This window comes from Theropithecus gelada, chromosome 15 (assembly GCF_003255815.1).
Source record: "Theropithecus gelada isolate Dixy chromosome 15, Tgel_1.0, whole genome shotgun sequence".
In the NCBI taxonomy this organism is placed as follows: Eukaryota; Metazoa; Chordata; class Mammalia; order Primates; family Cercopithecidae; genus Theropithecus; species Theropithecus gelada.
Genome location: NC_037683.1, coordinates 65,705,801 through 65,731,258, shown reverse-complemented (window position 1 = coordinate 65,731,258; position 25,458 = coordinate 65,705,801). Strand labels below are relative to the sequence as shown.

Here is a 25,458-nt window from a genome sequence, read left to right as displayed (position 1 = left end):
CTAGGTATTTTATTCTCTTTGAAGCTATTGTGATTGGGAGTTCATTCATGATTTGGCTCTCTGTTTGTCTGTTACTGGTGTATAAGAATGCTTGTGATTTTTGCACATTAATTTTGTATCCTGAGACTTTGCTGAAGTTGCTTATCAGCTTAAGGAGATTTTGGGCTGAGACGATGGAGTTTTCTAAATATACAATCATATCATCTGCAAACAGGGACAATTTGACTTCTTTTCCTAACTGAATACCCTTTATTTCTTTCTCTTGCCTGATTGCCCTAGCCAGAACTTCCAACACTATGACGAATAGGGGTGGTGAGAGAGGGCATCCCTGTCTTGTGCCAGTTTTCAAAGGGAATGCTTCCAGTTTTTGCCCATTGAGTATGATATTGGCTGTGGGTTTGTCATAAATAGCTCTTATTATTTTGAGATACATTCCATCAATACCAAATTTATTGAGAGTTTTTAGCATGAAGGGCTGTTGAATTTTGTCAAAGGCCTTTTTTACATCTATTGAGATAATCATGTGTTTTTGTCTTTGGTTCTGTTTACATGCTGGATTACATTTTTTGATTTACATATGTTGAACCAGCCTTGCATCCCAGGGATGAAGCCCGGTTGATCATGGTGGATAAGCTTTTTGATGTGCTGCTGGATTCGGTTTGCCAGTATTTTATTGAGGATTTTTGCTCGATATTCATCAAGGATATTGGTCTAAAGTTCTCTTTTTTTGTTGTATCTGTGTCAGGCTTTGGTATCAGGATGATGTTGACCTCATAAAATGAGTTAGGGAGGATTCCCTCTTTTTCTATTGATTGGAATAGTTTCAGAAGGAATGGTACCAGCTCCTCCTTGTACCCCTGGTAGAATTCGGCTGTGAATCCGTCTGGTCCTGGACTTTTTTTGGTTGGTAGGCTATTAATTATTGCCTCAATTTCAGAGCCTGCTATTGGTCTATTCAGGGATTCAACTTCTTCCTGGTTTAGTCTTGAGAGAGTGTAAGTGTCCAGGAAATTATCCATTTCTTCTAGGTTTTCTAGTGTATTTGCATAAAGGTGTTTATAGTATTTTCTGATGGTAGTTTGTATTTCTGTGGGGTCGGTGGTGATATCCCCTTTATCATTTTTTATTGCGTCTGTTTGATTCTTCTCTCTTTTCTTCTTTATTAGTCTTGCTAGTGGTCTATCAATTTTGTGGATCTTTTCAAAAAACCAGCTCCTGGATTCATTGATTTTTTTGGAGGATTTTTTGTGTCTCTATCTCCTTCAGTTCTGCTCTGATCTTAGTTATTTCTTGCTTTCTGCTTGCTTTTGAATGTGTTTGCTCTTGCTTCTCTAGTTCTTTTAATTGTGATGTTAGCGTGTGAATTTTAGATCTTTCCTGCTTTCTCTTGTGGGCATTTAGTGCTATAAATTTCCCTCTACACACTGCTTTAAATGTGTCCCAGAGATTCTGGTATGTTGTATCTTTGTTCTCATTGGTTTCTTTTTTTTTTTTTTTTTGAGACGGAGTCTCGCTCTGTGTCACCCAGGCTGGAGTGCAGTGGCGCGATCTCTGCTCACTGCAAGCTCCGCCTCTCAGGTTCATGCCATTCTCCTGCCTCAGCCTCCGAGTAGCTGGGACTACAGGTGCCCGCCACCACGCCCGGCTAGTTTTTTGTATTTTTAGTAGAGACGGGGTTTCACCATGTTAGCCAGGATGGTCTCGATCTCCTGACCTCGTGATCCACCCGCCTCGGGCTCCCAAAGTGCTGGGATTACAGGCTTGAGCCACCGCGCCCGGCCTGTTCTCATTGGTTTCAAAGAGCGTCTTTATTTCTGTCTTCATTTCGTTATGTACCCAGTAGTCATTCAGGAGCAGGTTGTTCAGTTTCCATGTAGTTGAGCGGTTTTCATTGAGTTTCTTAGTCCTGAGTTCTAGTTTGATTGCACTGTGGTCTGAGAGACAGTTTGTTATAATTTCTGTTCTTTTACATTTGCTGAGGAGTGCTTTACTTCCAACTATGTGGTCAATTTTGGAATAAGTGCGATGTGGTGCTGAGAAGAATGTATATTCTGTTGATTTGGGGTGGAGAGTTCTGTAGGTGTCTATTAGGTCCACTTGGTGCAGAGTTGAGTTCAATTCCTGGATATCCTTGTTAACTTTCTGTCTCGTTGATCTGTCTAATGTTGACAGTGGGGTGTTAAAGTCTCCCATTATTATTGTATGGGAGTCTAAGTCTCTTTGTAAGTCTCTCAGGACTTGCTTTATGAATCTGGGTGCTCCTGTATTTGGGTGCATATATATTTAGGATAGTTAGGTCTTCCTGCTGAATTGATCCCTTTACCATTATGTAATGACCTTCTTTGTCTCTTTTGATCTCTGATGGTTTAAAGTCTGTTTTATCAGAGACTAGGATTGCAACCCCTGCTTTTTTTTGTTTTCCATTTGCTTGGTAGATCTTCCTCCATCCCTTTATTTTGAGCCTATGTGTGTCTCTGCATGGAAGATGGATCTCCTGAGTACAGCAAACTGATGGGTCTTGACTCTATCCAATTTGCCAGTCTGTGCCTTTTAATTGGACCATTTAGTCCATTTACATTTAAGGTTAATATTGTTATGTGTGAACTTGATCCTGTCATTATGATATTAACTGGTTATTTTGCTTGTAGTAGATGCTGTTTCTTCCTAGCATCGATGGACTTTACATTTTGACATGTTTTTGCAATGGCTGGTACCTGTTGTTCCTTTCCATGTTTCTTGCTTCCTTCAGGATCTCTTGTAGGGCGGGCCTGGTGGTGACAAAATCTCTAAGCATTTGCTTGTCTGTAAAGGATTTGTTTTCTCCTTCACTTATGAAACTTAGTTTGGCTGGATATGAAATTCTAGGTTGAAAATTCTTTTCTTTAAGAATGTTGAATATTGGCCCCCACTCTCTTCTGGCTTGGCGAGTTTCTGCCAAGAGGTCTGCTGTTAGTCTGATGGGCTTCCCTTTGTGTGTAACCCGACGTTTCTTTCTGGCTGCCCTTAACATTTTTTCCTTCATTTCAACTTTGGTGAATCTGACAATTATGTGTCTTGGAGTTGCTCTTCTCGAGGAGTATCTTTGTGGCGTTCTCTGTATTTCCTGAATTTGGATGTTGGCCTGCCTTACTAGGTTGGGGAAGTTCTCCTGGATGATATCCTGCAGAGTGTTTTCCAACTTGGTTCCATTTGCCCCATCACTTTCAGGTACACCAATCAGACATAGATGTGGTCTTTTCACATAATCCCATATTTCTTGGAGGCTTTGTTTTTTCTTTTCACTCTTTTTTCTCCACACTTCTCTTCTCACTTCATTTCATTCATTTGATCTTTAATCGCTGATACTCTTTCTTCCAGTTGATATCAAGTCAGTTACTGAAGCTTGTGCATTTGTCACGTATTTCTCATGTTACGGGTTTCATCTGTCAGTTCTTTTAAGGTCTTCTCTGTATTGATTATTCTAGTTATCCATTCATCCATTCTTTTTTCAAGGTTTTTAGTTTCTTTGTGCTGGGTACGTAGTTCCTCCTTCAGCTCTGAGAAGTTTGATTGACTGAAGCCTTTTTCTCCCAAATCGTCAAAGTCATTCTCCGTGCAGCTTTGTTCCGTTGCTGGCGATGAGCTGCGTTCCTTTGAAGGGGGAGATGCACTCTGATTTTTTGAATTTCCAGCTTTTCTGCACTGCTTTTTCCCCATCTTTGTGGTTTTATCTGCCTTTGATCTTTGATGATGGTGACGTACTGATGGGGTTTTGATGTGGGTGTCCTTTCTGTTTGTTAGTTTTCCTTCTAACAGTCAGGACCCTCAGCTGTAGGTCTGTCGGAGTTTGCTTGAGGTCCACTCCAGACCCTGTTTGCCTGGGTATCAGCAGCTGAGGCTGCAGAAGATAGAATATTGCTGCACAGTGAATGTTGCTATCTGATTCTTGCTCTGGAAGCTTCATCTCAGGGGTGTACCCTGCCATGTGAGGTGTGAGGTGTTGGTCTGCACCTAGTGGGGGATGTCTCCCAGTTAGGCTACTCAGGGGTCAGGGACCCACTTGAGCAGGCAGTCTGTCCATTCTCAGATCTCAGCCTCCGTGCTGGGAGATCCACTGCACTCTTCAAAGCTATCAGACAGGGGCATTTACCTCTGCCGAGGTTTCTGCTGCTTTTTGTTTAGCTATGCCCTGTCCCCAGAGGAGGAGTCTACGGAGGCAGGCCGGCCTCTTTGAGCTGCAGTGGGTTCCACCCAATTCAAGCTTCCCAGTGCCTTTGTTTGCCCACTTAAGCCTCAGCAATGGTGGGCACCCCTCCCTCAGCCTCGTTGCTGCCTTGCAGTTAGATCTCAGACTGCTGTGCTAGCAATGAGGGAGGCTCCATGGGCGTGGGACCCTCTGGGCCAGGTGTGGGATATTATTACCTGGTGTGCCGTTTGCTAAGACCCTTGGTAAAGTGCAGTATTAGGGTGGGAGTTACCCGATTTTCCAGGTGGTGTGTGTTTCAGTTTCCCTTGGCTAGGAAAAGGGATTCCCTTCCCCCTTGCGCTTCCCAGGTGAGGCGATGCCTTGCCCTGCTTCAACTCTCGTTGGTTGGGCTGCACCAGCTGACCAGCACCGATTGTCCGGCACTCCCCAGTAAAATGAACCCGGTACCTCAGTTGAAAATGCAGAAATCACTCGTCTTCTGTGTCACTTATGCTGGGAGCTGGAGGCTGGAGCTGTTCCTATTCTGCCATCTTGGGCGCGCCTTTTGTATTTTTTTAGTAGCGACGGAGTTTCACCGTGTTAGCCAGGATGGTCTCGATCTCCTGACCTCATGATCCTCCCGTCTCAGCCTCCCAAAGTGCTGGGATTACAGGCTTGAGCCACGGCGCCCGGCCCTAGAAATGTAATTTTCTAGCCAGAGTGTCTTTTTAACCTTTGTTACAAATGTAAAAAGTATTTAATATAAAATGTTTTTGTTAAAGAGTAATTGATTAATTCAGGGAAGTTGGAAATTTTCTACGCAAAATTTCAATTAAAACTTTTGTTTGATTGATAAGTAGTATTGAAACATGAATGCCCTGATTTAGTAAGCACAACTGTATTAGGCCATTCTTGTGTTGGTATAAAGAAATACCTGAGACTGGGTAATTTATAAAGAAAAGAAGTTTAATTGACTCATGATTCTGTGGGCTTCTAGGGAAGCTTCAGGAAGCTGAAGATCCTGGCAGAAGGTGAATGGGGAACAGGCACATCACATGGTGAAAGTAGGAGCAAGTGGTGGGTTGGGGAGAGGGAGCTGCCACATTCTTTTAAAGCACTAAGCCATGAGTGATCTACCCTCATGATCCAAATACCTCCCACCAGGTCCCACTTCCAGCACTGGGGATTACAATTCAGCATGAGATTTGGGCAGGGACATGCATCCAAACTATATCAACAACTAACTGTATACTTCTTCCATTTGCATTTACCTGTTTAACCATGTATCATGGGTGATGGGCATGGGGAATCAGAATTATGCCTCCAATTGAGTATATCAGAAAGAGTTATACAAGTCCTTAAAAATGATAAAGCCTATCCAATCATGTTTCTTTCACTAAAAGTTATTAATAACAACTTTTTGTTGAGAGTAAATGTTTTAGGGTTATTAATAAATCAAGGCTAAGGCCTTCTCCCATGTCTCCTAGCTGTTTGTGCTGAGCTTCAAGCCTAACTGTAGTTGGTGTTACCATTGTAGAAGTACTCTCTTATTTTAAATAGGGTTTTTCTAAAAGTTTGTTTGTGATCCTTTCTACTTTCTGTTCCTTATCGATTAATCAGGATTCTTTTCAGCTGATAGCATTTTTAGCAGCTTTTATGCATTCATGCACATGTGTGTGTGTACATGCAATATATGCAATATATGTGAAGTCTGCTGTTTTTGTATATCCATCATGTGAGTAGTGAACATCATATCCTCACCACCTTCTCACCTTTTGTAGTCTCCAGTGTCTGTTATTCCACTCTGTACATCCATGCGTAGCCATTGTTTAGTTCCCACTCATAAGTGAGAACATGCAGTATTTGACTTTCTGTCTCTGAGTTGTTTCACTTATGATAATGGCCTTTAATTATATCCATGTGGCTGCATAAGACATGATTTTACTTTTTTAAATGCCTAAGTAACATTACATCGTGTGTGTGTGTATATATATATATACACACACATATATATATACACACACACACACACACACACATTTTCTTTATCCAATCATCTGTTGATGGACACTTAGGTTGATTTCATATCTTTGTTATTATAGATAGTGCTACAACAGGCGTATGAATGCAGCTGGGTTTTTTTGGTATAACAATAGGGTATAATTTCCCCAGTGTATGTTTTTGTTGACTTTGTCAAAGACCAGTTGGCTGTAGGTATGTGGCTTTATTCTTGAGTTCTTCATTCTGTTCCATTGATCTGTATGTGTGTTTGGTGCTAGTACCATGCTATTTTAGTTACGATAGCCTTGTAGTACAATTTGAAGTTAGGTTATGTGGTCCCTCTAGCTTTGTTCTTTTTGCTTAGGATTGCTTTGGCTATTAGGGCTCTCTCTCTCTCTCTCTCTCTCTCTCTCTGTGTATATACACACACACATATATATACTTTTAAGTTCTGGGATACATGTGCAGAACATGCAAGTTTGTTACATAGGTATACATGTGCCATGGTGGTTTCCTGCACCCATCAGCTCGTCATCTACATTAGGTATTTCTCCTAATGCTATCCCTCCCCTAGCCCCCGACAGCCTGAGAGGCCCCGGTGTGTGATGTTCCCCTCCCTGTGCCCATATGTTCTCATTATTCATGAGCTGTTTGGTTTTCTATCCTTGTGATAGTTTGCTGAGAATGATGGTTTCCGGCTTCATCTTTGTCCCTGCAAAGGACATGAACTCATTCTTTTTTTAATGGCTGCATAGTATTCCATGGTGTATATGTGCCACATTTTCTTTATCCAGTCTGTCATTGATGAACATTTGGGTTGGTTCCAAGTCTTTGCTGTTGTGAACAGTGCTGCAATAAACATAAACGTGTGCGTGTACCTTTATAGTAGCATGATTTATAATCCTTTGGGTGTATACCCAGTAATGGGATTGCTGGGTCAAATGATATTTCTAGTTCTAGATCCTTGAGGAATCGCCACAGTGTCTTCCACAATGGTTGAACTAATTTACACTCCCACCAACAGTGTCAGAGTGTTCCCATTTCTCCACATCCTCTCCAGCATCTGTTGTTTCCTGACTTTTTAATGACTGCCATTCTAACTGGCAGGAGATGGTATCTCATTGTGGTTTTGACTTGCATTTCTCTAATGACCATTGATGATGAGCTTTTTTTCGTATGTTTGTGGGCCACATACATGCCTTCTTATGAAATGTGTCTGTTCATATCCTCTGCCCACTTTTTGATGGGGTTGTTTCTTTCTTGTAAATTTGTTTAAGCCCCTGTAGATTCTGGATAGATTGCAAAAATTTTCTCCCATTCTGTAGGTTGCCTGTTCACTCTGGTGATAATTTCTTTTGGTGCACAGAAGCTCTTTAGTTTAATTAGACCCCATTTGTCAATTTTGGCTTTTGTTGGCATTGCTTTTGGTGTTTTAGTCGTGAAGTCTTTGCCCATGCCTATGTCCTGAATGGTATTGCCTAGGTTCTCTCCTTGGGTTTTTATGGTTTTAGGTCTTATATTTAAATCTTGAATCCATCTTGAGTTAATTTTTGTATAAGGTGTAAGGAAGGGGGTGCAGTTTCAGTTTTCTGCATATCTAGCCAGTTTTTCCAACACCATTTATTAAACAGGGAATCCTTGCCCCATTGCTTGTTTTTGTCAGGTTTGTCAAAGATCAGATGGTTGTAGTTGTGTGGTGTTATTTCTGAGGCCTCTGTTCTGTGCCATTGGTCTACATATCTGTTTTGGTAGCAGTACCATGCTGTTTTGGTTACTGTAGCCTTGTAGTATAGTTTGAAGTCAGGTAGCATGATGCCTCCAGCTTTGTTCTTTTTTTAATTTAAATTTTTTTTTTTTTTTTTTGGAGACATAGTCTTACTCGGTCACCCAGGCTGGAGTGCAGTGGCGTGATCTCAGCTCACTGCAAGCTCCGCCTCCTGGGTTCATGCCATTCTCTTGCCTCAGCCTCCCGAATAGCTGGGACTACAGGCGCCTGCCACCATGCCCAGCTAATTTTTTGTATTTTTAGTAGAGACGGGGTTTCACTGTGTTAGCCAGGATGATCTCGATCTCCTGACCTCATGATCCGCCCGTCTCGGCCTCCCAAAGTGCTGGGATTACAGGCGTGAGCCACCGCACCCTGCCCAGCTTTGCTCTTTTTGCTTAGGATTGTCTTGACTATATGGGCTCTATTTTGGTTCCATATGAAATTTAAGGTAGTGTTTTTCTAACTCTGTGAAGAAAGCCAGTGGTAGCTTGATGGGAATAGCATTGAATCTATAAATTACTTTGGGCAGTATAGCCATTTTCACGATATTGATTCTTTCTATTCATGAGCATGGAATGTTTTTCCATCTGTTTATGTCCTCTCTTATTTCCTTGAGCAGTGGTTTGTAGTTTTCCTTGAAGAGGTCCTTCACATCCCTTGTAAGTTATATTCCTAGGTATTTTATTCTCTTTGTAGCAATTGCGTATGGGAGTTTGCTCATGATTTGGCTCTCTGTTTGTCTATTATTGGTGTATGGGAATGCTTGTGATTTTTGCACATTGATTTTATATCCAGAGACTTTGCTGAAGTTGCTTATCAGCCTAAGGAGTTTTGGGACTGAGACGATGGGGTTTTTTAAATATACAGTCATGTCATCTGCAAACAGAGATAAATGACTTCCTCTCTTCCTATTTGAACACCCTTTATTTCTTTCTCTTGCCTGATTGCCCTGGCTAGAACTTCCAATTCTATGTTGAATAGGAGGGGTGAGAGGGCATCCTTGTCTTGTGCTAGTTTTCAACGGGAATGCTTCCAGCTTTTGCCCATTTGGTAAGATATTGGCTGTGAGTTTGTCATAAATAGCTTTTATTATTTTGAGGTATGTTCCGTCAATACCTAGTTTATTGAGTGTTTTTAGCATGAAGGGGTGTTTAATTTTATCGAAGGCCTTTTCTGCATCTATTGAGATAATCATGTGGTTTTTGTCATTGGTTTTGTTTATGTGATGGATTACATTTATTGATTTGCATATAATGAACCAGCCTTGCATCCCAGGGATGAAGCCGAGTGGATCATGGTGAATAAGCTTTTTAATATGCTGCTGGATTCGGTTTGCCAGTATTTTATTGAGGATTTTCACATTGATATTCATCAGGGATATTGGCCTGAAGTTTTCTTTTTTTGTTGTGTCTCTTCCAGGTTTTGGTATCAGGATGATGCTGGCCCCATAAAATGAGTTAGGGAGGAGTTCCTCTTTTTCTGCTGTTTGGAATAGTTTCAGAAGGAATGGTACCAGTTCGTTTTTGTACCTCTGGTAGTATTCAACTGTGAATCCGTCTGGTCCTGGGCTTTTTTGGTTAGTAATTACTGCCTCAATTTCAGAACTTGTTATTGGTCTATTCAGGGATTTGACTTCTTCCTGGTTTAGTCTTGGGTGGGTGTATATGTCCAGGAATTTATCTAGTTCTTCTAGATCTTCTAGTTTATTTGCATAGGGGCGTTTATATTATTCTCCGATGGTAGTTTGTATTTCTGTGGGATCATTGGTGATCTCCCCTTTATGATTTTTTATTGTGTCTATTTGATTCTTATTTGTTTTCTTCTTTATTTGTCTGACTAGCAGTCTATATATTTGTTAATCTTTACAAAAAAACAGCTCTTGGGTTCATTGAGTTTTTGAAGGGTTTTTTGTGTCTGTATCTCCTTCAGTTCTGCTGTGATCTTAGTTATTTCTTGTCTTCTGCTATCTTTTGAATTTGTTTGCACTTGCTTCTCTAGTTCTTTTCTTTGTGATGTTCTTTTCATTGTGTTGATTTTAGATCTTCCCTGCTTTCTCTTGTAGGCATTTAGTGCTATAAATTTCCCCCAACCACTGCTTTAGCTGTGTCCCACAGATTCTGGTACATTGTGTCTTTGTTCTCATTGGTTTCAAAGAACTTATTTATTTCTGCCTTAATTTCGTTATTTACCCAGTAATCATTCAGTAGCAGGTTGTTCAGTTTCCATGTAGTTGTGTGGTTTTGAGTGAGTTTCTTAATCCTGAGTTCTAATTTGATTGCACTGTGGTCTGAGAGACTGTTATGATTTCTGTTTTGCATTTGCTGAGGAGTGTTTTACTTCCAATTATGTGGTTGATTTTAGAATAAGTGCGGTGTGATTCTGAGAAGAATGTATATTCTGTTGATTTGGGGTGGAGAGTTCTGTACATGTCTGTTAGGTCTACTTGGTCCAGAGCTGAGTTAAAGTCCTAAATATCCTTGTTAATTCTCTGTCTTGTTCATCTGTCTAATATTGACAATTCGGTGTTAAAGTTTTCCACTATTATTGTGTGGGATCGTAAGTCTCTTTATATGTCTCTAAGAACTTGCTTTATGAATCTGAGTGCTTCTGTTTTGGGTGTGTATATATTTAGGATAGTTAGCTCTTCTTGCTGCATTGATTACTTTCATTCTTTGTCTTTTTTTATGTTTGTTGGTTTAAAGTCTGTTTTATCAGAGACCAGGATTACAACCCGGTTTGTTTTTTTTTCTTTCCATTTGCTTTGTAAATATTCCTCTATCGTTTATTTTGAGCTTATGTGTGTCTTTTCATGTGAGATGGGTCTCCTAAATACAGCACACCAATAGTTTTTGACTCTTTATCCAATTTGCCAGTCTGTGCCTTTAATTGAGGCATTTAGCCTGTTTACATTTAAAGTTAATATTGTTATGTATGAATTTGGTCCTGTCATGATGCTAATTGGTTATTTTGCCTATTAGTTGATGCATTATTAGTTTCTTCATAGTGTCAATGGTTTTTACATTTTGGTTTGCTTTTGCAGTGGCTGGTACCAGTTTTTCCTTTCCATATTTAGTGCTTCCTTCAGGAGCTCTTGTAAGGCAGGCCTGGTGGTGACAAAATCTCTCAGCGTTTGCTTGTCTGTGAAGGATTTTACTTCTTCTTTGCTTTTGAAGCTTAGTTTGACTTGATATGAAATTCTGAGTTGAAAATTGTTTTCTTTAATAATGTTGAATATTGGCCCCCACTCTCTTCTGGCTTGTAGGGTTTCTGCAGAGAGATCTGCTGTTAGTCTGATGGGCTTCCCTTTCTTAACCTGACCTTTCTTTCTAGCTACACTTAACATGTTTTCCTTCATTTCAACCTTGGTGAATCTGAGAATTATGTGTCTTGGGGTTGCTCCTCTCAAGGATTATCTTTGTGGTGTTCTTTATATTTCTTGAATTTGAATGTTGGCCTGTCTTGCCAGGAGAAGTTCTTCTGGGAAGTTCTCCTGGATAATATCCTGAAGTGTGTTTTCCAACTTGGTTCCATTCTCCCTGTCACTTCTAGGTACAGCAATCAAACATAGGTTTGGTCTTTTCACATAGTCCCATATTTCTTGGAGGCTTTGTTAGTTCCTTTTCATTCTTTTTTCTCTATTCTTATATTCACACTTCATTTCATTACATCGATCTTGAATCTCTGATATCCTTTTTTCTGGTTGATTGATTCGGCTACTGATACTTGTGTATGCTTCACAAAGTTCTCATGCTGTGTTTTTCAGCTCCATCAAGTCATTTATGTTCTTCTCTATACTGGTTATTCTAGTTAACAATTCCTCTAACCTTTTATCAATGTTCTTAGCTTCTTTGTGTTGGGTTAGAACATGCTCCTTTAGCTCAGAGGAGTTTGTTATTACCTCCCTTTTGAAGCCCACTTCTGTCAATTTGTCAAACTCATTCTCCATCCAGTTTTGTTTCCTTGCTGGTAAGGAGTTGTGATCCTTTGGAAGAGAAGAGGGATTCTGGTTTTTGGAATTTTCAGGCTTTTTGCACTGGTTTTTCCTCATCTTCATGGATTTATCTAGCTTTGGTTTTTGATGTTGGTCACCTTCAGATGGAGTTTTTGCATGGTTGCTCTTTTTGTTGATGTTGATGCTATTGCTTTCTGTTTGTTAGTTTGCCTTCTAACAGTCAGGTCCTTCTTCTGCAGGTCTGCTAGAGTTTGCTGGGGTTCCACTTCAGACCCTGTTTGCCTGGGTATCACCAGCAGAGGCTGCAGAACAGCAAAGATTGCTGCCTGCTCCTTCCTCTGGAAGTTTCATCCCAGAGGGGCACCTGCCAGGTGCCAGCTGGAGCTCTTCTGTATGAGGTGTCTGTTGACCCCTGCCAGGAGGTGTCTCCCGGTCAGAAGTCATGGGGGGGTCAGGGACCCCCTTGAGGATGCAGTCTGTCCCTTATCAGAGCTCAAGCACTGTGCTGAGAGATCTGCTGCTCTTTTCAGAGCTGGCAGGCAGGAACGTTTAAGTCTGCTGAAACTGTGCCCACAGCCGCCCCTTCCCCCAGGTGCTCTGTCCCAGAGAGATGGGAGTTTTATCTATAAGCCCCTGACTGGGGCTGCTGCCTTTCTTTCAGAGATGCCCTGCCCAGAGAGGAGGAATCTAGAGAGGTAGTCTGGCTACAGCGGCTTTGCTGAACTGCAGTTGGCTCTGCCCAGTCTGAACTTCTTGGTGGCTTTGTTTACACTGTAAAGGGAAAACCACCCTCTCAAACCTCAGTTATGGTGGACATCTCTCCCCCTACCAAGCTTGAGCATCCTAGATTGACTTCTTACTGGTGTGCTGGCCGCAAGAATTTCAAGCCAGTGGATCTTAGCTTGCTGGACTCCATGGGGGTGGGATCCGCTGAGCTAGACCACTTGGCTCCCTGGCTTCAGGCCCCTTTCCAGGGGAGCAAACGGTTCTGTCTTGCTGGTTCCAGGTGCCACTGGGGTATGAAAAAAAAACCTCCTGCAGATAGCTTGATGTCTGCCCAAATGGCCGCCTAGTTTTGTGCTTGAAACCCAGGGCCCTTGTGATGTAGGCACCCAAGGGAATCTCCTGGTCTGTGGGTTTTGAAGACCGTGGGAAAAGCATAGTATCTGTGGCAGACAGCGTCATCCCTCATGTCAGAGTCCCTCATGGCTTCACTTGGTTTGGAGAGGGAGTTCCCCGACCCCTTGTGCTTCCCGGGTGAGGCAATGCCCCACTCTGCTTCTGCTCACCGTCTGTGGGCTGTACCCACTGTATAACCAGCCCCAGTGAGATGAACTAGGTACCTTAGTTGGAAATGCAGAAATCACCCACCTTCTGCATTGGTCTTGCTGGGAGCTGCAGACCAGAGCTGTTCCTATTCAGACATCTTGTTCAGGAATCCTTTATTTTTGTTTTATATGAATTTTAGCATTGTTTTTTCTAACTCTTCAAAAAATGACATTGATAATTTGATAGAGATTGCATTGGATCTGTAGATTGCTTTGAACAATATGGTAATTTTAACGATATTAATCCTTCCAATTCATGATCATTGGAGATTTTTCCAATTGTTTGTCTTATCTACAATTTATTTCATCAGTGTTTTGTAGTTCTACTTATAGATCTTTCCATCCTTGGTTAAATATATTTCTTTTTTTTTTTTTTTTTTTGTAGCTATTGTAAATTGGATAGCCTTCTTGATTTGGTCCTCAAGTAGATTATTATGGAGATTATTATGGGTGTATGGAAATGCTGCTGATTTCTGTACATTAATTTTACATCCTGAAACTTTACTGCATTTATCAAATCTAAGTGTTTTTTTGGTGGATTCTTTAGGATTTTCTAGATAGAAGAATATATCATCAGTGAGCAGAGATAATTTAACTTCCTCTTTTCCAATTAAGATATGTGTTATTTTTTCCTCTTGCCTGATTATTTTGTCAAGGACTTCCAGTACTGTGTTGAATAAAAGTGGCAAAAAGTGGACATCCTTTTCTTGTTCCAATTCTTAGAATGCTTTCAACTTTGCTTCATTAAGTATAATGTTGACTGTGGATTTGTCATATAGGCCCTTTATTATGTTGAGGCCTATTCCTTCTCTGCCTAGCTCTTTGAAGATTTTTATCATGATGATATACTGAATTTTACCAAATGCCTTCTCTGCATCTATTGAGCTGATCATATGGTTTTTGTCCTTAATTCTGTTTATGTGATGTATCATGTTTGTTGATTTACATACGTTGAACCATCCTTGCATTCCTGCAATAAATCTCACCTGATTATAGTGTATTATCTTTTTGATGTGCTGTTGGATTCTATTTGCTAGTATTTTGTTGAGCGTAACCATGTTATCATTGTGAGATCTTCTTTGGGAATGACATAATAAATAGTAACTTTTATTATCAAAGAGACATATATTAAATATTTAAATATTTTATATTTAAAATATTCATATTATGTCTAATAATTTACACCTCTCAGAAATATTGAAACCTTCTTTTATGAGCTAAAATAGTAATTTGATATCATTATTACAGATAATATTTACCTGAGGGTTTATTATATGCCAGGTAGTTTAAGCTCATTTCACATATTAATACTCATTTAATTTCTATAAAATGTTATAAGGTATGAATTTTTATCCTAATTTTGTGAGAACATATTACATTTCACATATTTAGTATATCTGGCATATGTGTTTTACACAATATATTTACATAAGATATAGAAATGAAGTATGTTTGTAATTATATGAATTAAAGTCAAAATGTTAGAGGTTTTGCTTTCCATTTACTCAAAAATGTAGATAAAAGATTTGATATTTTGGCATGTAGGCTTTATGATATTTTCCACTAATTTCTTCTTCTCTTAGTATCAGGTCCCCAATAATCCCATTGTTCCTGGTGTTCAAATTTGATGTCAGTCTAAACTACTTAATAATATGTACATAACAAATTATATAAATTATGTTCTAGTCTTCAAGTGACGTGCACTTGTTTGTATCTCATAACTTTTTATATTTTAATGCACATATACTTTTAAAAAATGCATAGATGTGGAATTTTATGTTTGAAATTCCCTCATCTTGTTACTGTCAATTATAGATACTATAGATTATCTCTAAAACAAAAGTTCTTCTTGTTCAGAAACTGTCTTTTGTTCTTCATATACTAGCTGAGTCCCACTGAAATACAGCTCTCACTGCATAGTATAGTCAAAATAACCCCCTCGGGTCAAAGATGACAATAGGATAAATTCTCAAATCCTGGACTTGCTGTATATAATATCATGCTGTTCTATCATTGTTTCCTAATGTAAAATAATGTGATCTTTTAATAAAGGAACAGAATATGTCGTAGAGGGTTAGACTTTAGGAGACTGATACAAGGGTCAGTAGATGCTTACTCCCTCTTTCTTCTACTCCCTCAGTTAATTCAGATTGTCATTTCCATTTCTTGTACCAACTTGGCACCTTTCTTTCGTATTAAAGAGTTGAATTTTTCATTGGTATGTTTTGCTATATAGTTTGAATCACTTTTTAATACTGGAAGTTAACATTCTTTATTCTTCAGAAGATCTGTGGCTTCTTTGAATAATTGCCTTTTCAGTGATACTCCTCATACCTTCAAATTTTGAAGGAGACTTTTGTTTAGAAGAGCATAGTATATTTTATACATATTAGTAACATGAAACATGCTTTCTGTATTGATCATCGTACCTTGCTGCTCTGAAAAAGTATCATATGCACTATTATACAAATTTTATTTTGTCTCTCAAATGAAAATATTACTTTAAGAGAGTTGGAATGTTTAAGATTTGAAATCCTAAGAAAAATTGGATTATTATATTCTTTTTAGTGTTATAAAGAAGTAATATGTGGTTTATATTAATATTTCACTGAATATTAGAATTTAGTTATTAAAAGTAGATCAAGGAAGAGTTATCCACTACATAAAATTTCTGACATTACTTCTAAAAAAATTTATTTTTAAAGGGAGATTTGATGGAATATCATTTGTATTATTTATTCCTTTTAGAATGTCATAAAGATGAAATTCGTAAAATGTGTTTCTCCAAGTTTAGAAAATGGGATAACTTTTAAAATGTGGAACTTTTAATCCTAAAATATTAAAGGCCAATTCTCTTGTGACTTACAGTGAAATAATAATCCAGGAGCCCATTACTGATGGAAGGGAACTTTCTTATCATTCAATAAGCATTTATGCATGTTTCAGCCTTTTATACATTTTAGGTCCTTAGACAATAAAAGTATATATATAAGAACCATGTATTTCAGAATGTCTCATTTATATTTTAATGGAGAATTTGAAAATAGAATAATAGTAATAATACTACAATGAAATTCAATAGTTTACCATTTTTAGAGTGCTTTCTTATATTAAATGCAATATAGTTGAAGGGTTAAGGAATGGGTTTGCATGAGAAATACTTGGATTTGTATCCTGACTATTATCCAACTAATTGTAAACTTGGACTAGTTATTTAATCCCTCCAAGCTCTTGTGTTTTGCTCTGAAAAGCTAGGTTAAAAAAGTATCTACTCCATTTGGTTACTGTAAAGATAAATGAAATTAAGCATGTAATATGCTTACATGGTCCCTACACTTCAGTAAATACCTAATAAACATTAGCTATTTTAATTTTCTGAGCCTTACAACAGTTTTGGAAGTAGACAAGAAAACGACTCTTTTTTCTCATTTTATAGAGGGAGGAGATGGAGGCTCAGAGGGATTATGTGGCATTTCCCAACAACATAGAGTTGAATCAAAGTAAGAATCAGAAAAAAGAAAAAAACCCCAGGACTTGTGATTTCTGGTTCACTTTCTCAATAGAGAAGATACATGAATTTAAAAGAATTGAGAGAGACTTGACATAGGAAAAAACAGACGTAATTCAAGTTTCTGATTTTCACATACTTTTGAGATGCAGGGGTATGTTTTGTATTAGTATTAGCTGTAAACTTACCTTGAAATGATTCACAGGAAGATAGGTTAGGATATGTCAGATATTCCCAGGTAAGAAGTCATATAATGCTTATGTAGTGTTGGTTAATAAATTCCCATTTGTGTACTTCACCCTTTTATGCCTAGCCTATAGTTATGCTTCTGCTTGTTTTCAACTTGAACAGAGTATCATTAATAATTTATTCATTTGTTTAGGTGTTAAGATTATGTACTTTCCCAAACATCATCACCCTTTCCTAGAAAGTATTTTGTAACAATATATGGTTTCATCTTATGGTTTTTATCTTTTCTAATTTTTCTTTAATTAATTAATTAATTCATTCATTCTTCAAAACAGTTGTTAATTCAAGCAGTCATTCAAACAAGCACTCACTATCCCTGAAGCTCCAGATAGATATAGGCACAGTATCTGGCCTTAAGTAGCTCCTCAGTCTAGTAAAGAGGATAAACATGTAAACTAATACATTTCTATTAAAGCAATAAATGCAACAGTGGAAGCAGGCATGAAGGATCCACAGAAAAACAGGATAGAAGTTAACACTGCCTTTTTTGGGCTCACAAGAGGATTCTTGAAAAAGATCTGAGCTGGATTTTTGAGGGCAAATAAGAATTTATTAGGCCAAAAGATCTGAATTTTCTTACTTACCTGCAAGTAACTAACTTACTCTATTTTGCATACATTCTCTACATTGTTTCTTACACTTTCTTTGTTCACTAAATTATTTTTCACATGTATTCACAACTATTCAAATATATAATTTCTCAAAGCTTTCCTAATCCATAACCTTAAGATAGAATGTAATTTGCGAATTCTCACACTGTCTACCATTATACTAAGTTGTGGCTATTGTAGGAACATTTTCCTTATAAACAATATAATATTTTTGAAAATGTCTTTGAAATATGGGATTTATTTTGCTATATTTGAGTTATTTTGAAAGCCTTTTAAAAAAAGGCATAATAGTATCCTGTACTTAAAATTCATTACAAATTGCTTTAGAAGAAAAAGTCTATAAAATATTATTAAAGTGTGATCCAACAATTCCCTAAATATGGTACTGTTTAGAGGAGATAATAAGTTACCAGAACTTGCTTATGTTAATTGTTTTATTATGTATAGTCCAGTGTGACGGCATTTCTGTGTTACATGAATCAACATAATTATACTTTTCTTACAAAATAGGAATCACATTTACTCTTAAAAATCACAAGATTATTTTAACTCCTTTTGTTTCAAAACATTTGTTTTTTAGGTGGATTAAAAATTTTACTAACTCAGCTTATTTTGAAATATCTTGTTCGTATACCCATTAAGATTGCACCTCTCTTAAGATTGAAATTTAGGTGGCGGGCGCCTGTAGTCCCAGCTACTCGGGAGGCTGAGGCAGGAGAATGGCGTAAACCCGGGAGGCGGAGCTTGCAGTGAGCTGAGATCCGGCCACCGCACTCCAACCCGGGCGACAGAGCGAGACTCCATCTCAAAAAAAAAAAAAAAAAAAAAAAAAAAAAGATTGAAATTTAGGTCAAATTACAACTTGAATTTAACTTTACTACAGAAAATAACCATGCCATCTTTTGAAACCACATTCTAAATTTTAAGCACAATAGATCAAAGTACATCTTATTTAAATAAATACTCTGGAATGAAGTCTCAATTATTTTCTCACAAACTTTCTTAAAATAGTCACTGTTCTCAATATAAAATGTGAAGTTTAGCTTTATTATTTTAAAGAAAGATGAAAAGTTGTTTATTTTAAAATTTTAATGGTTTTGCTTTCAAATTATGGAAATTCTCCTTTGGGGACATATTTATTTGAATTATATGTGACATTATTTTTATTTCTTAAGGCTATGATTAAAAGTTTCATGGATGTCTACCAGCTTGCAAGCACTAGAATCACAACATTAGAGAAGGAAATGACATCTCATCGAAGTCACATTGCGGCCTTAAAATCAGAGCTTCACACAGCTTGTTTACGTGAAAATGCAAGTTTACAATCAGTAAGTCCTTGTTATAATTTTTATAACTCCTTGAATCTTGGGTTACGTTTACATTTATGTTTTTAATGTTCATAAGATCATTTGCCAATATATGTAATTTAGGGTAAATGATCAAGTGACATAAAATTATTTGTGTGGAGAAAAATTTGACGGAAGAAAAGCAATTAATTTTTTCATGGTATTATGTATAAAGATATGCATATTGTTATCAATGCTAAAACACTACATCAAGATTCCTTTGTGTTTGGCAGTGCAGCTGACAGTTGGATTTGGCAGTATGCATAGTTAAAGCTTGCAACTGTCTGAAGATTCAGTGTGTCCCATTAAGACAGAATATTATTAATTATGCGTATAACCAAAATGGTAATTAGAACATGTGATTATTCTCTGTAGAAAACTAGACTTATCCATAATACATGCCTAGCTAAAGATGCATGTTGTGATTCATCTATATGATTAAAATTCAGTTTCAGCAGCTATTTTCATGTCTTAAAATTTTAGCCCATGATGAAATTTGGGCTCACGTAACACTAAAAAAAAAAAAAAAAAAAAAAAAAAAATTCTACACTTGAAATATATGTTTGGGGAGTTTTTAAAAATGAATGTTTTGTGACATAAAGGAATAAGTAAACATTTAAACTTTCCCTCAAAAGGCTGATATGTCAACAGTAGATTCACAAAGTTACAAATAATTGGAATGTCTTTTTAATTTTTTTTTGGTTTGATTACAGTGACTTATAAAGAAAAACAGTATCATTTTGCTATTCAGCTATTGACCCACTTCAAATGCTACATTCAACAGAAAAGCAGTGTTAAAACAAATAGATGCATGGCTGTGGTCTGATTCCTCACCTTCTGGTCTTAGCTCAAGTGCCAGCGTCCAAATAAAGCCTTTGTAACTAGGGTATTCAAAAATCACAACCATGAACCCTCCCTGCCCCCTGAAAAGCTCTCTGTCTCTCTCTGTTTCTTTTGCCCCATATTTCCTGTCTACCTTCCACCTTTCTTATTTTATTTTTTTCCCTCTAGCAGTTATCATCAAACTGACATATGGTGCATTTTATTTATTTGCTTATTGTTTGTTTGCTCCTTCCTCAGTAGAATGTAGGTTCCATAAAGAAAAGCAATTTTCAGTGTTTGCTTCATTTCTGTGAAGACATTCCAGTTCCAAGAGCAGTCTGGCTCATAGTAGGTACTCAATAAATATTTATTGAGTGAAAAGTGCGAGTAATTTATCCAATAAATGTAAAAAGGCGATTATTTGGGACCAGAGTTGTGAGTTCAGTTTTTAAAGTGACTTTGTTAATTTATTAATGAGAGATTAGTAAACTTAACCTCCACCAAGAGAAATTAAAATGAAGAGGAAACTTTTTAAAATTCTGGAATATCTAGAATTTATTCTAGCCTTTTTCACATTTCTTCTTGCTGTCTCTGATTTGATTGATTAATTTTACATTATACTGTTTAAGTTGTATCAGCTTTGTTGGGATGTACTATTGTTTATTACTTTTTACTATTATTTAATATGAAAACAATTACTTGTATTTTAAGAAGACCGAACTTGGTAAGGTGAGATTGTTTCTCCGTGGGTTCAGTTTTTACCAATTGTTATGCTACTGATACTTAATGAAAGTGTGTTTAATATACTTCACAATCATACCAAAACCCTACTTTTCAACATTTTTTCCCCTTTGAGCATATCTGCAGGATACACTCATCGTTCCATTTAGAAGAGGTGGTTCACCTGGTAGTGATTTTTCATCTCTAGAATGTGAAAAATTCCCCCAGGTGATTCTCATGTATCCTTTTAGGAAAATGCTGCCCAATTCCATGTCTGGACAGGATGTGTGCTCTCCTGTCTTTTCACTTAGTTCAGAATCACTGTTGTAAAAATAATAAACTTGTGTAATGGTTTTTATTTTTTGAAGATATTTGTATATGCATTTACTAACTTGAACTTTTTAAGAACTCTCTAAAGGAAGTAGAAAAACAAACCTTTGTCTTTGTATTTCATAGATGAGAGGCAATATTGTTTGCTGGGTAAGACCATGGGCTTTGGAGTTATATCCATTAGGAATACTATCAAGTGTAAGTCACAGAAAATCTGACTAGCACAATTTAAAAAACAGGGGAGTGCACATATCTCTTTGACCTACTGATTTCATTTCCTTTGGATATATACCCAGTTGTGGGATTGCTGGATCACATGATAGTTCTAGTTTTAATTTTTTGAGGAACCTTCATACTGTTTTCCATGACTGTACTAATTTACATTCCCACAACCAGCCTGTGCAAAGATTCCTTTTTCTCCATGTCTTCACTAACACTTATCTTTTGTTTTTTGTTAACAGCCATTGTAACAGGAGTGAGGTGATATCTCATTGTAGTTTCCATTTGCATTTCCCTGATGATTAGTGATATTGAGCATTTTTTCATATACAAGTCAATTTGTATATCTTCTTTTGAGAAATGTCTATTTAGATCTTTTGCCCATGTTAAAAATCAGGTTATTAGTTTTCTTGCTATTGTTAGAGGTCCTTACATGTTTTGGATATTAATCCCTGTTACATGTATAGCTTGCAAATATTTTCTTCCATCCTATAGGTTGTCACTTAACTGTGTTGATTGTTTCCTTTGCTGTGCAGAGCTTCTTAGTTTGATTTAATCCCATTTGTCTATTTTTGGTTTTATTGCATATAATTTTAAAGATCATTTCCCAAAAAATCATTGCCAAGAACAGTGGCATGGAGTTCCCCCCATGCTTTCTTCTAGTAGTTTCAGAGTTGAGATACTGCACTCCTATGTTTATCACAGCACTGTTCACAATATGCCAAGATACATAATCAGCCTAAGTGTCCATCAATGGATGGATGGATGAAGGAAATATGGTATATGTACACAATAAATATTATTCAGTCATAAAAAAGAACAAAATTTTGTCATTTACGACAACATGGATGAATCTGTAGGACATTATGTTAAATGAAATAAGCCAGGCATAGAAAAACAAATATTGCATCTCACTTATATGTAGAATCTAAAAAAGTAATCTCGTAGTAGAGAACAGATTGGTGGCTACCAGAGGCTGGAGTGGATACGGGAGAGAGAACAATGGGGAGATGTTGGTCAGAGAATATATAATTACAGTTAGATAGGAGAAATAAGTTCTAGATCTCTATTGTACAACATGGTGACTATAGTTAATAAATACATACTCTTGAAAAATGCAAAGAGTGGATTTTAAATGTTCCCACCATGAAAATGATACCTATGTGAGGTATTACATTTGTTAATTAGCTAGATTTAACAATTTTACAATGTATATATACTTGAAAACATGTTGTACATGATAAATACATGCAATTTCATCTGTCAATTAAAAAATAGAGAACTTTTTTCTCACATCACAGGAAGTCTAGAAGTAGGTGTTTACTGTTACTAGTTTAGTGGCTCAACTTTTCTGTAATTTCTCTGCCACCCCGTCATTGTCATAAGATTGCAGCCTAGATCTAGGATTTGTAGTAACATTCAAGTCAGAAGGATGGGATAGCTTATATATATATGTGTAACTCAGTTATATATATGCCTCCAAAGGCATGTATGTAGACATATAGATATAGGTATATAGATAGATCTCTATACACACCTTAAAAGGCTTTTCCTTTTTAAAAACATATTTAATATTTATATATTTCAAAGAAGGGAAAATCTTCTAAAGAAGCTCCAAACAGGTTTCTGCTAATGTTCCAATAGCTGGAAATGGGTCATGTGATCACACGTAGCTGAAATAAGTCAAGCGACAAGGGAGTTAGGAAGGAGTGGGTATTGTGTTAACCAGTTAATAGTGTGTGCCATAGAAGTCAAATAAATTTGGATTCAGGTTCTAGTTCTATCAGTTGCTCACTATGTGGCTTGCATGTCAGGGCTTTCATCTGTAAAATGGGGACAATGATATTGTTACCTAATAGAGATGTTGGGCAGTCTAGTAAGAAGTGTTAAAGTACTTAGGACCTTGCGTCACACTTAGTACCCCGCAAAATATGTCAGCTATTATTCTGATCACCATTATCTTGGCAGAAAGCAATTGGATTATACCACAGGAAAAGATTATTTACTAACCTAACTGTTTCAACTACCGATTTCATCATTTTATCCTGCTTCTTACTATAGCCTTGAGCATGTAACTCCTCTTCTTTGATCACCATTAGTATATTCCAATGACTGAGCTCTCTGCGCCTTTCTGCAGCCTGTTTTCCTCTCCTTTCATTTACACATTCTTTTTTTTAAAATTATTATTATTATTATACTTTAAGTTCTAGGGTACATGTGCATAACGTGCAGGTTTGTTACATATGTATACTTGTGCCATGTTGCTGTGCTGCACCCATCAACTCGTCAGCACCCATCAACTCGTCATTTACATCATGTATAACTCCCAGTGCCATCCCTCCCCCCTCCCCCCTCCCCATGATAGGCCCCAGTATGTGATGTTCCCCTTCCCGAGTCCAAGTGATCTCATTGTTCAGTTCCCACCTATGAGTGAGAACATGCAGTGTTTGGTTTTCTGTTCTTGTGATAGTTTGCTAAGAATGATGGTTTCCAGCTGCATCCATGTCCCTACAAAGGACACAAACTTATCCTTTTTTATGGCTGCATAGTATTCCATGGTGTATATGTGCCACATTTTCTTAATCCAGTCTGTCACTGATGGACATTTGGGTTGATTCCAAGTCTTTGCTATTGTGAATAGTGCCGCAATAAATATACATGTGCATGTGTCTTTATAGCAGCATGATTTATAATCCTTTGGGTATATACCCAGTAATGGGATGGCTGGGTCATATGGTACATCTAGTTCTAGATCCTTGAGGAATCGCCATACTATTTACACATTCTTAAAAAGTCATCTATAGTTGCTTCTATATACTCACTTTCCATTTATCCTTGAGCTTTGCTGCCATCTGACTTTTGAGTCTGTCATTCTGCTGAGACTGTTTTTTCCAAAGTCACCAATAATTTTATGCTTGCTCTATCCATTAGTTCCTTCCCATCCCTTTCAACTTTTATGCAACATCAGGCCTTTAGCTACTCCTTTCTTCTTTAAACAGTCATCTCGTTTGTTTCACACGTCCACTTTTGCTTTGTTGACTCCCAGGCCTCTTCTTACTTGTGCTCTGCCTTCTTTGTATTATTCTTTTCTTTATCTATTCAAAATTTATTGAGCATCTGCTTTTTGGTGGGCACAATTCTGTTCTTGGGGATATCACATGAACCAAAACAGACAATCCTTGTTCTCATGAACTTAAAATCTAGTCGTGGAATTATTTTTCATGTAATCACACTAAATAATGTGTAATTACTAACCAAAACAATGCACCGAAAGGAAAGAACTTAACTGATTATGAGTTTTTTAAACAATGGGGCTGCCCTAGACTAGGGTATGAGTACAACATTTTCAGAGTCAGTGATAGTTGAGCTAGTGTCTGAAGATTGGGTAGGAATTATCCAATGGTACAAAACAACAGTGATCTAGATCAGGAAAAGGGGAGTGGTGACTCCTACAAAGTTTCTGTGATGGAAAGAAGAAACTGAGAAAGACCACTGTGGCTGGCGGAAGCAAGCAAAGGCAAGAGAGATCTAATATAAGAATGGTCTAGAGAAAAGGGCAGAGGTCAGACTTTGTTCTTTTTCCTAAGAGCAAGGGAAAACTCATCAAAAATTTTAAAAGGAGGAATGAGCTCAGAGTTGCATTTTAAAAAGGATCACTTTGGCTACAGTGTAAGGAGCCAGCTAGACATGAAGAACAAGAGAAAATGGTGTGCCTGAGACAATTCCTAGTTTTTTGCTTTTGGAAATGGATCAATGGTCTCATTTACTGACAAAGAAAACAATGGAATGGGGGGAATATTGTGAATTTAGTTTTGAGTACGTTGAGTTTGAGTTTCCCTTAATCTAATGTTTTGGAATATTAATATCCACCGACCTAGATGGTTTGAGCGTCAGGGACATATAGGTAGTACTTTGTACCATCGCATCTGAAAAGCACTGAATGTGTGCTCATTTCTTTTCCTTTGGAACTCACACATCTCTGTGTTCGTTATTGCATAGACTATTTTCTACCTGTATTTAACAATATAGAAATAATCATTAAGTGGACATTATTTGAGGTATGGAGACAAAGGTGAATAAGACATGATCTCTGCGCTTGTGAGTTCCTCCTCTGGCTGGGGAAACAGAGACATACAAAAATAGACACATAAAAAATCTGTGGTTGCACAAATGAGTGAAGAGTACATTCTATCTAACATTGTTAGAAGAAAGTGCTGAGAAGATAATATATGTGTAGGAGTCTCTGAAGAATATATAGCAATTTGACACCTTGTAAAGTGGGAAGAACAATGAAAATATATATTTTATGTTGATTTGGGTCTTATGGATAGTGCATGTGTTTAATGGATGAAGTTACCACTTTCGTATAATAGGAAATATATCGTTATTTTAGTTCCATCCCCCCTCTTAATTAAAGCCACCCAACTCATCCAAACAGC

The 25,458-nt window shown here is 37.4% G+C and overlaps 1 protein-coding gene across 2 annotated transcripts in view; it reads left to right on the top strand.

The window, feature by feature from the left end:
- CCDC171 (coiled-coil domain containing 171) overlaps nucleotides 1-25,458 on the top strand; it is a 398,142-nt gene that overhangs the window by 327,764 nt on the left and 44,920 nt on the right. For both annotated transcript variants that reach the window (XM_025359528.1, XM_025359526.1), the window contains one exon: nucleotides 18,758-18,910. In XM_025359528.1, coding sequence (XP_025215313.1) covers nucleotides 18,758-18,910 — 153 coding nt within the window. The remainder of the gene's footprint in view (nucleotides 1-18,757; nucleotides 18,911-25,458) is intronic.